The sequence below is a fragment of the Diaphorina citri genome, unplaced genomic scaffold (assembly GCF_000475195.1).
Source record: "Diaphorina citri unplaced genomic scaffold, Diaci psyllid genome assembly version 1.1 scaffold5674, whole genome shotgun sequence".
Classification (NCBI taxonomy): domain Eukaryota; kingdom Metazoa; phylum Arthropoda; class Insecta; order Hemiptera; family Psyllidae; genus Diaphorina; species Diaphorina citri.
In genome coordinates this window covers 14,334-26,164 of record NW_007383050.1, presented here as the reverse complement: position 1 = coordinate 26,164, position 11,831 = coordinate 14,334, and the positions used below count along the sequence as shown (strand labels likewise).

At 41.6% G+C, this 11,831-nt stretch overlaps 2 protein-coding genes, 1 long non-coding RNA gene and 1 pseudogene across 3 annotated transcripts in view; 3 read left to right on the top strand and 1 right to left on the bottom strand.

Annotated features, from left to right (window-relative positions):
- The first annotated feature begins 6 nt into the window (after positions 1 to 6).
- Positions 7 to 1,803, top strand: LOC103521662 (peptidyl-prolyl cis-trans isomerase-like). The gene is made up of 2 exons (XM_008486773.2): positions 7 to 59; positions 632 to 1,803. The coding sequence occupies exon 2, from the start codon at positions 643 to 645 to the stop codon at positions 841 to 843; it is 201 nt and encodes a 66-aa protein (XP_008484995.2). The 5' UTR covers positions 7 to 59; positions 632 to 642; the 3' UTR covers positions 844 to 1,803.
- A 733-nt stretch (positions 1,804 to 2,536) lies between these two features.
- Positions 2,537 to 3,894, top strand: LOC103521661 (annotated as a pseudogene).
- Positions 3,895 to 9,762: 5,868 nt separating this feature from the next.
- Positions 9,763 to 11,628, top strand: LOC113472470 (peptidyl-prolyl cis-trans isomerase). The gene is made up of 2 exons (XM_026832236.1): positions 9,763 to 10,005; positions 10,457 to 11,628. Exons 1-2 carry the CDS (start codon positions 9,900 to 9,902, stop codon positions 10,666 to 10,668), a joined length of 318 nt encoding a protein of 105 aa, XP_026688037.1. The 5' UTR covers positions 9,763 to 9,899; the 3' UTR covers positions 10,669 to 11,628.
- LOC113472471 overlaps positions 11,372 to 11,831 on the bottom strand; it is a 10,352-nt gene continuing 9,892 nt past the window's right edge. The window contains exon 2 of the long non-coding RNA XR_003394756.1: positions 11,372 to 11,690. This is a non-coding gene — a long non-coding RNA (uncharacterized LOC113472471). The remainder of the gene's footprint in view (positions 11,691 to 11,831) is intronic.

Below are 11,831 nucleotides of genomic sequence, written 5' to 3'. Positions count from 1 at the left end.
ATCCATCTACGGAAACAAATTTGAAGACGAGAACTTCACACTGAAGCACACTGGTCCAGGTAATATTCAGTTTCTATCTGCAGATATCAGTAATAATAATTACAGAGCTGTAACCTGCTCTGACAAGAGTTAACACTAGAATGCCCGATAAAGTCAAAATGACTCCTTTTCATTTTCAAACTATAATTTTTTGGTCATTATGGCACATAGGACGAAAATTTAGGATGGGTTTTAATAATTTTTCGAGTTACACATACCTACCTAATTGTTTCCTTGTGTTCTGAAGCACACTGGTCCAGGTAATATTCAGTTTCTATCATGCAGATATCAGTAATTATTAAGGTCAACATCTCCCATCCCCATTTTCTCTCATCCTGCTCAGACATGATACATATTCAAGTGGATACATCTGTAATTGATTGGTTGAGAAAGGTTTGAAATTACAGAGCTGTAACCTGCTCTGACAAGAGTTAACACTAGAATGCCCAATAAAGTCAAAATGACTCCTTTTCATTTTCAAACTATAATTTTTTGGTCATTTTGGTCATAGGACGAAAATTTAGGATGGGTTTTAATAATTTTTCGAGTTACACATACCTACCTAATTGTTTCCTTGTGTTCTCATTCACAGGTATCCTCTCCATGGCCAATGCTGGACCCAACACCAACGGTTCTCAATTCTTCATCACCACCGTGAAGACAGCATGGTTGGATAACAGGCACGTTGTGTTCGGCTCTGTTGTTGAAGGGTTAGATGTGGTGAAGAAGTTGGAAAGCATGGGCTCACAGAGTGGAAAAACCTCCAAGAAAATTGTTGTAGCTAACAGTGGTCAACTCTCATAAGCAAAATTCAATACAACATGGAAAATGTGAAATGAAGATTTCTCCAATTTTTCCTGTACATTCAATAATTATATCTTGATGAGAAATTGATTTTTTACTCTTGTAACCTCCTTCTGTATTGTTGAGAATTTCCAATCTCTTGGAATCTCAAAGTGGAAAAAATTGTGTAAAATCATAACCAATTATTATTTAGATTAGAAATCATAAATTAATTGCTATAACTAAATTAATAATCATATTGGTAGGTACTCTTTGAAATCAGCTTCTTTCTAGGTAAAGTTTTTCCTCCTTGGTTTATTATTTAGTTTTTAAGTTTCTGTTTCTTTGCAGTCTGTTTGGTATAATTCTATCCAATTCTTTACTGTATAAACAAGCTTAACACTAACTTGTATGATCAAATCATTGCCAACCTGGAATTACAGAGTTGTGAAGTTGTAGATACAATATCAACATACTGCATGTTATTTGAATCAAGTAGATAAAGGCACCAGCACTAAATTCAACTCCTCATACACATAAAACTAGAGCTGAGCAAGACATGTAGTAGCTACAATAGATTTATCAAACTCATTGTCAATCTGTTTCTGTTCTTTAGTCTTCCTATATTTGGAGTGTTGGAAAGCAGAGCCCCTCTAATCAATTATTTTAAATATTCATTCCAGGATTTAAGTTTCTTTTATTTTTGCAATATTATTGTTTTTTATTGTTTTGTCTTGTCTACTTATTGATTTTTTTATACTTTTTTTAAACCCCTCTCTCATCTTACTAATGAATGTTGGCAGTTTGAATGAAAGTTCTCAGTATGAATACCTTTACTTGTTTTCAAATTCCCCCCTTCTAGGTACATTCTTGCATTTAATAAATTTGTATTTGAACATAACAAAAGACACGTTTATAACTAAATTTTTAACGTTTATTTGAAATACATCCTTTTGAGAACAATCATTGCTGGATACATAACTTGTCTTCCAATCATTTATTTGTCAGTTTTTAGAGAGGTTTGATAGAGAGGGAGCTGTAACAAAGGAGTTCCTGACATAGAAGAGAGAAGGATGACAGTATTAGAGAAACCTAGCTGGAGAGTGAACCTTATTAATTTGTCAAGGTTAAATTTTGGATCTTTAAAGTACAAAGTTAGCTTATCAACTAGTGGAAACATTGAGGTTGTGGTTATGTAGGTACTGGGTTAGGACATGAGAAAAATTAAATGATCCAAGCATACTCGTAGTCTAACCCAGTAGGTACAAAACTAAACCCTAAAGGCACCAGCATCAGACAAATCACTGATGGACTGAAATAAAATTGAGCAACATTGTATGTGGTTGGTATCTGGATGAGAGTGACTGTCTCCTGGTTACTCAGGTGTAGCTGTAGGTACTCAGTTATGAGAGGATGAGGACGGTTGATAGTTCGTCCAAGTCTTGAGAAAAAAAAAACGATAAGCTTTTGAAAAAGACGTAAAAATAATCATGGAATAGGAAGACTTATAATACTGTGATACCCACAAAGTTGTGAGAAAGCTCTCTGCTTTACCACAAAGATACCATGATTTGATTTTTGATTTGATTTGAGAAAGCCAGCCGTTCCGAGAACGAACCTTTTTGTACTATTAAAATTATTGGAATAGGACCCAGACTTCAAATCAAACGTGATAGTGATCGTGTGAACGGTACTTGAAGACAAAATGGCCGCAATGGCGCCTTTTTTAAAAAATGTTCTATTTTTGAAAAATAATAATAATCTATTTTTTTAATTATTTTAAAAATAATTATTAATTAAAGTGTTTTAACTAGACCATTTCTTTGTTTAAAATTATAAAACCTTATCTACATAATTATTTATCATTTAGCGCTTACAAGGCAGACCGCTACCCTTCAAGCAATTACAAACTTTGATGTAATGATTTCAGACGTAACAAAAATGATGATCGTGAGCGAGCCACCCAGATGATAGAGAAAGCATTGGAGACCCAGGAGAATAACATACCGGACATGTTGTGTCTGTGTGGTAGAATATACAAGGACAAGTTTGTCGAGTCACAATACAAAGACAAACAGAGTCTGGCCAATGCTATACACTGGTATAGAAAGGGATTCAAGGTGAGATATGTAGAATTAAAGAGATTATTTAATAAGGGTGTACATACGATTTTTGAGTAAAACAGCCTTAATGTCAATTGGTTTCCATTGAAAAAGTCTGGAATGATTTTTACATAAACGTGTGTATTTTGAGGAATAGTTGAGAGATTAACATGATTATATTTCAAACAGGTCCTTAATTCCTAATAACATTCCAGGGCCGCATTTAGAGGGGGGCCACCCTCCTTTGAGCTTCATTTTTCTCCTCTACTGTATGTCAGACTCCGAAAATTCGGAGGATCCGGTTTGGACTCTCGTCCATCCAGGGCCGTTATTAGAGGGGGGCCACCCTCCTTTGAGCTTCATTTTTCTCCTCTACTGTAGGTCAGACTCCGAAAATTCGGAGGATCCGGTTTGGACTCTCGTCCACCCCCTCCCCTCCATAAAACCCTGGATACTCCCCTGTACCATTTCCCGTTTACCCACAGAGGAATTTATTCTAGCGGAAAAATCGTCTCATTAAATTTTTACATAAACGTGTGTATTTTGAGGAATAGTTGAGAGATTAACATGATTATATTTCAAACAGGTCCTTAATTCCTAATAATATTTCAGGGCCGCATTTAGAGGGGGGCCACCCTCCTTTGAGCTTCATTTTTCTCCTCTACTGTAGGTCAGACTCCGGAAATTCGGAGGATCCGGTTTGGACTCTCCCCTCCCCCCTCCATGAAATCCTGGATACTCCCCTGTAACATTTCCCGTTTACCCACAGAGGAATTTATTCTAGCGGAAAAATCGTCTCATTGTACTTAAGTTTTGCTAGAGAGGAAATGTCACCTATGTTTACTTTCAGATTCAACCGAATGAATATGCTGGCATTAACTTAGCAACACTACTTGTGATAGATGGAAACGAATTCAGAAAGAGTGAAGAACTACAACATATAGGTAAGCTATAATCTAGCTTACTTACGTTTCGCTACAACATATATGTAAGCCATAATCTAGCCCCTTCTAGGTACATTCTTGCATTTAATAAATTTGTATTTGAACATAACAAAAGACACGTTTATAACTAAATTTTTAATGTTTATTTGAAATACATCCTTTTGAGAACAATCATTGCTGGATACATAACTTGTCTTCTAATCATTTATCTGTCAGTTTTTAGAGAGGTTTGATAGAGAGGGAGCTGTAACAAAGGAGTTCCTGACATAGAAGAGAGAAGGATGACAATATTAGAGAAAGCTAGCTGGAGAGAGAACCTTATTAATTTGTCAAGGTTAAATTTTGGATCTTTAAAGTACAAAGTTAGCTTATCAACTAGTGGAAACATTGAGGTAATGGTTATGTAGGTACTGGGTTAGGATTAGGACATGAGAAAAATTAAATGATCCAAGAATACTCGTAAAACTAAACCCTAAAGGTACCAGCATCAGACAAATCACTGATGGACTGAAATAAAATTGAGCAATGTTGTATGTGGTTGGTATCTGGATGAGTGACTGTCTCCTGGTTACTCAGGTGTAGGTACTCAGTTATGAGAGGATGAGGACGGTTGATAGTTCGTCCAAGTCTTGAGAAAAAAAAAAACGATAAGCTTTTGAAAAAGACGTAAAAATAATCATGGAATAGGACCCAGACTTCAAATCAAACATGATAGTGATCGTGTGAACGGTACTTGAAGACAAAATGGCCGCAATGGCGCCTTTTTTTAAAAATGTTCTATTTTTGAAAAATAAGGATCTAGCACGCGAGTTTTCAAAACCCAACTCACTTGTGAATGGAGCGGGGATTTTTTCTATTTCCCACGGGAAAATAAAGGGAAATTTCGTTTTTCCCCCGTCCGGACTATGAATAAAGGTTTAGCTTTAATTTCTGATTTAATATAGGAAGATACCTAGTTAGCTTGGAAAGTAGCAAGTGAGTTCTAGATATTTTTTTTTTTTAAGCGACGAGAGGAGGGAGATAAGACAGGAGAAAGCCAGCCGTTCCGGGAACGAAGCTTTTACTATTAAAAATTATAAAACCTTACCTATTTACCGCTATCAAGGCAGACACACTACCGTACAAGCTAACTAGGCTGGCAATTACAGACTTTGATGATATGATTTCAGACGTAACAAGAATGATGATCGTGAGCGAGCTACCCAGATGATAGAGAAAGCATTGGAGACCCAGGAGAATAACATACCGGACATGCTGTGTCTGTGTGGTAGAATATACAAGGATAAGTTTGTCGAGTCACAATACAAAGACAAACAGAGTCTGGCCAATGCTATACACTGGTATAGAAAGGGGTTCAAGGTGAGATATGTACAATTAAAGAGATTATTGAATAAGGGTGTACATACGATTTTTGAGTAAAACAGCCTTAATGTCAATTGGTTTCCATTGAAAAAGTCTGGAATAATTTTTACATAAACGTGTGTATTTTGAGGAATAGTTGAGAGATTAACATGATTATATTTCAAACAGGTCCTTAATTCCTAATAATTAGCTACTCATTTTCCTCATGAGGCTGAGTGGGCCCCGTAACGGCCAGTCACGGAATCTATCATTTGCATGATACAAATTTCTTGACCCCGCCGGGAAGTAGACTAGATTGCCAGCATAGGACGGTAAAGCCCCTTTACTATCCTAGTATGTATGCCTTAGCTACTCATTTTCCTCATGAGGCTGAGTGGGCCCCGTAACGGCCAGTCACGGAATCTATCATTTGCATGATACAAATTTCTTGACCTCGCCGGGAAGTAGACTAGATTGCCAGCATAGGACGGTAAAGCCCCTTTACTATCCTAGTATGTATGTTCCTCATCAGATGGGCGATAAGAGACACAATACTTCGCATTTAGGTGCTGGGTCAACACGAGAACACCAGAAAGTAACCCGTTGACATTTTTCCAAACAAAATACGAGTGCAAATTTTTCGTCGATTCTAGGATTCGTACCCGGGACCTTCTACATGACAAGTAAGCACGTTACCACTGGGCTAACCGTGTCCCCTAATCAAGTGCAACCATATTTGTTTTAATAAATTCAAGAGGATGTCCGTATGTTTACTGTAGGTTGCCCTAAAACTGAACTAAGACATAGCTAACTGTCCTTTATGAACTTTATAATGGTAATAATATTGTGACAGGATATAATATGGGTATGTTGATCCGTTATTCACTTGAGAATACACTGTGGTAGGTAAACCGGATCGGATATATTATACATATGGGTGATTGAACGCTACTGATAATAATATAATGGGGGACCCGTCCAACCTCGATAGTCTAATAGAGGCACTATACGAGTATATGGCCAGAGAATAATAATAAATATTTGATTACTTATTCTCAGAAATAAAAATTGTAATTTGACTCATAGACAAACCTCAGTGGTTAGCACGGTGGTCTCCGTATCGGGAGGTTGGTGTTTCGAATCCAGGTTGCCATGATATTTTCCTTTCGGGGAACTTTCAAAAACTATCTTCGTTTCTGGAAACACTCGAAAACGGAACGGATTCCGATTTCCTATGGTTTAGTATAAGCCCAAGATTCGTAGATTCGTAGAAGCTTAACCCATCCTTTAGGGCTGTTTGCCCCTACACCTAAGCCTCGGAGTGGGCTTTTTGTGTTTGGAGTTAAGCTGCTATCCCCGGGCCTTGATGGAACCTCGAAGCACCCTCACTGGTATATTTCAACCTCCTCAGTTTCTCTAAAATTCACCTGCAGCAGCTCTAGAAAGTCCGCACAATCAGGTTTATTCCAGAGAAAAGCTGTGAGTCCATATATTATTCCATTAAGAGGATACCAAGAGGTGCCATCCAGGCTAGTAGGTAGGTCAAGTAGGTAGTCAGGAAGGTACATAGGTACTGGGGCCTACCAGGCCTTGACCACTACTCTACCGAGATCTAAAAATCTAATACTGTACAAGTAGTGTACATGGATTATCCTATCTATTCAACCAAGTTATGTCACCACTCGACGTAGCTACTCAATAATTGTCCTCACAAGTCCAAGTGCACCCCGAACTCCAAGAGGCGGAAAAACTTCGACCCCGCCGGGAATTGAACCCGAGACCTCCGGCGTGCAATGCCTACCTCGGTGGTGTAGTGGTCAAGGCGTTCGCCTGGTAAACAGGAGGGCGTGGGTTCAATCCCAGCCGAGGTATGGAATACCTACCTCGGTGGTGTAGTGGTCAAGGCGCTCGCCTGGTAAACAGGAGGGCGTGGGTTCAATCCCAGCCGAGGTATGGAATACCTACCTCGGTGGTGTAGTGGTCAAGGCGCTACCTACCTCGGTGGTGTAGTGGTCAAGGCGCTACCTACCTCGGTGGTGTAGTGGTCAAGGCGCTACCTACCTCGGTGGTGTAGTGGTCAAGGCGCTACCTACCTCGGTGGTGTAGTGGTCAAGGCGCTACCTACCTCGGTGGTGTAGTGGTCAAGGCGCTACCTACCTCGGTGGTGTAGTGGTCAAGGCGCTACCTACCTCGGTGGTGTAGTGGTCAAGGCGCTACCTACCTCGGTGGTGTAGTGGTCAAGGCGCTACCTACCTCGGTGGTGTAGTGGTCAAGGCGCTACCTACCTCGGTGGTGTAGTGGTCAAGGCGCTCGCCTGGTAAACAGGAGGGCGTGGGTTCAATCCCAGCCGAGGTATGGAATACCTACCTCGGTGGTGTAGTGGTCAAGGCGCTACCTACCTCGGTGGTGTAGTGGTCAAGGCGCTACCTACCTCGGTGGTGTAGTGGTCAAGGCGCTACCTACCTCGGTGGTGTAGTGGTCAAGGCGCTACCTACCTCGGTGGTGTAGTGGTCAAGGCGCTACCTACCTCGGTGGTGTAGTGGTCAAGGCGCTACCTACCTCGGTGGTGTAGTGGTCAAGGCGCTACCTACCTCGGTGGTGTAGTGGTCAAGGCGCTACCTACCTCGGTGGTGTAGTGGTCAAGGCGCTACCTACCTCGGTGGTGTAGTGGTCAAGGCGCTACCTACCTCGGTGGTGTAGTGGTCAAGGCGCTCGCCTGGTAAACAGGAGGGCGTGGGTTCAATCCCAGCCGAGGTATGGAATACCTACCTCGGTGGTGTAGTGGTCAAGGCGCTACCTACCTCGGTGGTGTAGTGGTCAAGGCGCTACCTACCTCGGTGGTGTAGTGGTCAAGGCGCTACCTACCTCGGTGGTGTAGTGGTCAAGGCGCTACCTACCTCGGTGGTGTAGTGGTCAAGGCGCTACCTACCTCGGTGGTGTAGTGGTCAAGGCGCTACCTACCTCGGTGGTGTAGTGGTCAAGGCGCTACCTACCTCGGTGGTGTAGTGGTCAAGGCGCTACCTACCTCGGTGGTGTAGTGGTCAAGGCGCTACCTACCTCGGTGGTGTAGTGGTCAAGGCGCTACCTACCTCGGTGGTGTAGTGGTCAAGGCGCTCGCCTGGTAAACAGGAGGGCGTGGGTTCAATCCCAGCCGAGGTATGGAATACCTACCTCGGTGGTGTAGTGGTCAAGGCGCTACCTACCTCGGTGGTGTAGTGGTCAAGGCGCTACCTACCTCGGTGGTGTAGTGGTCAAGGCGCTACCTACCTCGGTGGTGTAGTGGTCAAGGCGCTACCTACCTCGGTGGTGTAGTGGTCAAGGCGCTACCTACCTCGGTGGTGTAGTGGTCAAGGCGCTACCTACCTCGGTGGTGTAGTGGTCAAGGCGCTACCTACCTCGGTGGTGTAGTGGTCAAGGCGCTACCTACCTCGGTGGTGTAGTGGTCAAGGCGCTACCTACCTCGGTGGTGTAGTGGTCAAGGCGCTACCTACCTCGGTGGTGTAGTGGTCAAGGCGCTCGCCTGGTAAACAGGAGGGCGTGGGTTCAATCCCAGCCGAGGTATGGAATACCTACCTCGGTGGTGTAGTGGTCAAGGCGCTACCTACCTCGGTGGTGTAGTGGTCAAGGCGCTACCTACCTCGGTGGTGTAGTGGTCAAGGCGCTACCTACCTCGGTGGTGTAGTGGTCAAGGCGCTACCTACCTCGGTGGTGTAGTGGTCAAGGCGCTACCTACCTCGGTGGTGTAGTGGTCAAGGCGCTACCTACCTCGGTGGTGTAGTGGTCAAGGCGCTACCTACCTCGGTGGTGTAGTGGTCAAGGCGCTACCTACCTCGGTGGTGTAGTGGTCAAGGCGCTACCTACCTCGGTGGTGTAGTGGTCAAGGCGCTACCTACCTCGGTGGTGTAGTGGTCAAGGCGCTCGCCTGGTAAACAGGAGGGCGTGGGTTCAATCCCAGCCGAGGTATGGAATACCTACCTCGGTGGTGTAGTGGTCAAGGCGCTACCTACCTCGGTGGTGTAGTGGTCAAGGCGCTACCTACCTCGGTGGTGTAGTGGTCAAGGCGCTACCTACCTCGGTGGTGTAGTGGTCAAGGCGCTACCTACCTCGGTGGTGTAGTGGTCAAGGCGCTACCTACCTCGGTGGTGTAGTGGTCAAGGCGCTACCTACCTCGGTGGTGTAGTGGTCAAGGCGCTACCTACCTCGGTGGTGTAGTGGTCAAGGCGCTACCTACCTCGGTGGTGTAGTGGTCAAGGCGCTACCTACCTCGGTGGTGTAGTGGTCAAGGCGTCCTGCTGAACCGCTCTTCCGATCTTTCCTCACCTATCCTTAACCTTTAGGTTCATATTGGATCACGCTAATTGTGTGGGAAAAAAATGGGAAAAGGAAGGGACATGGGGAAAATGAAATTTTTTTTTTTTTTTTTTTTTTTTTTTTGCTCTATTTGACTACCAATAGGGCAGGGTATGTCAGACTTCTGCAGTTTAACACACTACTAGTTGTAAAAGGAACCAATAATGATTATTCATCTTTAAATAAATTAATTATATAAATAAATAAAATCTACCCCTGTTCATTTCAGCTGAGAAGTGATGTTGTACCCAAAACTGCTGAGAACTTCCGAGCTCTGTGCACCGGAGAGAAAGGGTTCGGCTTCAAGGACAGCACTTTCCACCGTGTCATCCCCAACTTCATGTGCCAGGGTGGTGACTTCACCAACCACAATGGAACTGGAGGCAAATCCATCTACGGAAACAAATTTGAAGACGAGAACTTCACACTGAAGCACACTGGTCCAGGTAATATTCAGTTTCTATCATGCAGATATCAGTAACTATTAAGGTCAACATCTCCCATCCCCATTTTCTCATTAAAATTAAAATGTCTGAAAAGCTAACAAAAAAATGAAGAGGTTAGAAAAAAAAAAACTGAATTCAAATTGGTGCAACACAACAGAAATAATAGGCAGGAGTCAAATGACTCCTCACGGGCATTATAGGTATGACGAAAGTCCGGGCATTCTAGTGTCAAGCAAGTTGTTTTCATGAGTCTCTTAGTTTGCTGGAGTTAATGGTTTATGCAAGGGTACTTGAAATTTATATAGTAGTTATCAAAAGTTCAACACAACCTATGTTCAGTGTGCTGAAAAATAATTAAGGATTTGTTATTACTAAAGATAAAGTGGTGTAGACATGCTGTATATGAGGTTGTATTATGATGCTAATTGTTTCCTTGTGTTCTCATTCACAGGTATCCTCTCCATGGCCAATGCTGGACCCAACACCAACGGTTCTCAATTCTTCATCACCACCGTGAAGACAGCATGGTTGGATAACAGGCACGTTGTGTTCGGCTCTGTTGTTGAAGGGTTAGATGTGGTGAAGAAGTTGGAAAGCATGGGCTCACAGAGTGGAAAAACCTCCAAGAAAATTGTTGTAGCTAACAGTGGTCAACTCTCATAAGCAAAATTCAATACAACATGGAAAATGTGAAATGAAGATTTCTCCAATTTTTCCTGTACATTCAATAATTATATCTTGATGAGAAATTGATTTTTTACTCTTGTAACCTCCTTCTGTATTGTTGAGAATTTCCAATCTCTTGGAATCTCAAAGTGGAAAAAATTGTGTAAAATCATAACCAATTATTATTTAGATTAGAAATCATAAATTAATTGCTATAACTAAATTAATAATCATATTGGTAGGTACTCTTTGAAATCAGCTTCTTTCTAGGTAAAGTTTTTCCTCCTTGGTTTATTATTTAGTTTTTAAGTTTCTGTTTCTTTGCAGTCTCTTTGGTATAATTCTATCCAATTCTTTACTGTATAAACAAGCTTAACACTAACTTGTATGATCAATTCATTGCCAACCTGGAATTACAGAGTTGTGAAGTTGTAGATACAATATCAACATACTCCATGTTATTTGAATCAAGTAGATAAAGGCACCAGCACTAAATTCAACTCCTCATACACATAAAACTAGAGCTGAGCAAGACATGTAGTAGCTACAATAGATTTATCAAACTCATTGTCAATCTGTTTCTGTTCTTTAGTCTTCCTATATTTGGAGTGTTGGAAAGCAGAGCCCCTCTAATCAATTATTTTAAATATTCATTCCAGGATTTAAGTTTCTTTTATTTTTGCAATATTATTGTTTTTTATTGTTTTGTCTTGTCTACTTATTGATTTTTTTATACTTTTTTTAAACCCCTCTCTCATCTTACTAATGAATGTTGGCAGTTTGAATGAAAGTTCTCAGTATGAATACCTTTACTTGTTTTCAAATTCCCCCCTTCTAGGTACATTCTTGCATTTAATAAATTTGTATTTGAACATAACAAAAGACACGTTTATAACTAAATTTTTAACGTTTATTTGAAATACATCCTTTTGAGAACAATCATTGCTGGATACATAACTTGTCTTCCAATCATTTATTTGTCAGTTTTTAGAGAGGTTTGATAGAGAGGGAGCTGTAACCTCTAAGGTCTATTTTTTAGAAAGCGAAAAGAGAAAGACAGGATATAGGAGAAAATCAGCCATTCCGAGAATGAACCTTATATCTGTTTAGGATAGGATAAAATTCGGCCCGGGCGGGAATCAAACCCGTGACCTAGCGCT

Coding starts and splice junctions, on each gene's coding strand:
- LOC103521662 (XM_008486773.2), top strand. CDS start 643: ATGGCCAATGCTGGACCCAACACCAACGGTTCTCAATTCTTCATCACC.
- LOC113472470 (XM_026832236.1), top strand. CDS start 9,900: ATGTGCCAGGGTGGTGACTTCACCAACCACAATGGAACTGGAGGCAAA. Junction 10,006..10,456: donor ACTGAAGCACACTGGTCCAG/GTAATATTCAGT, acceptor TCTCATTCACAG/GTATCCTCTCCATGGCCAAT.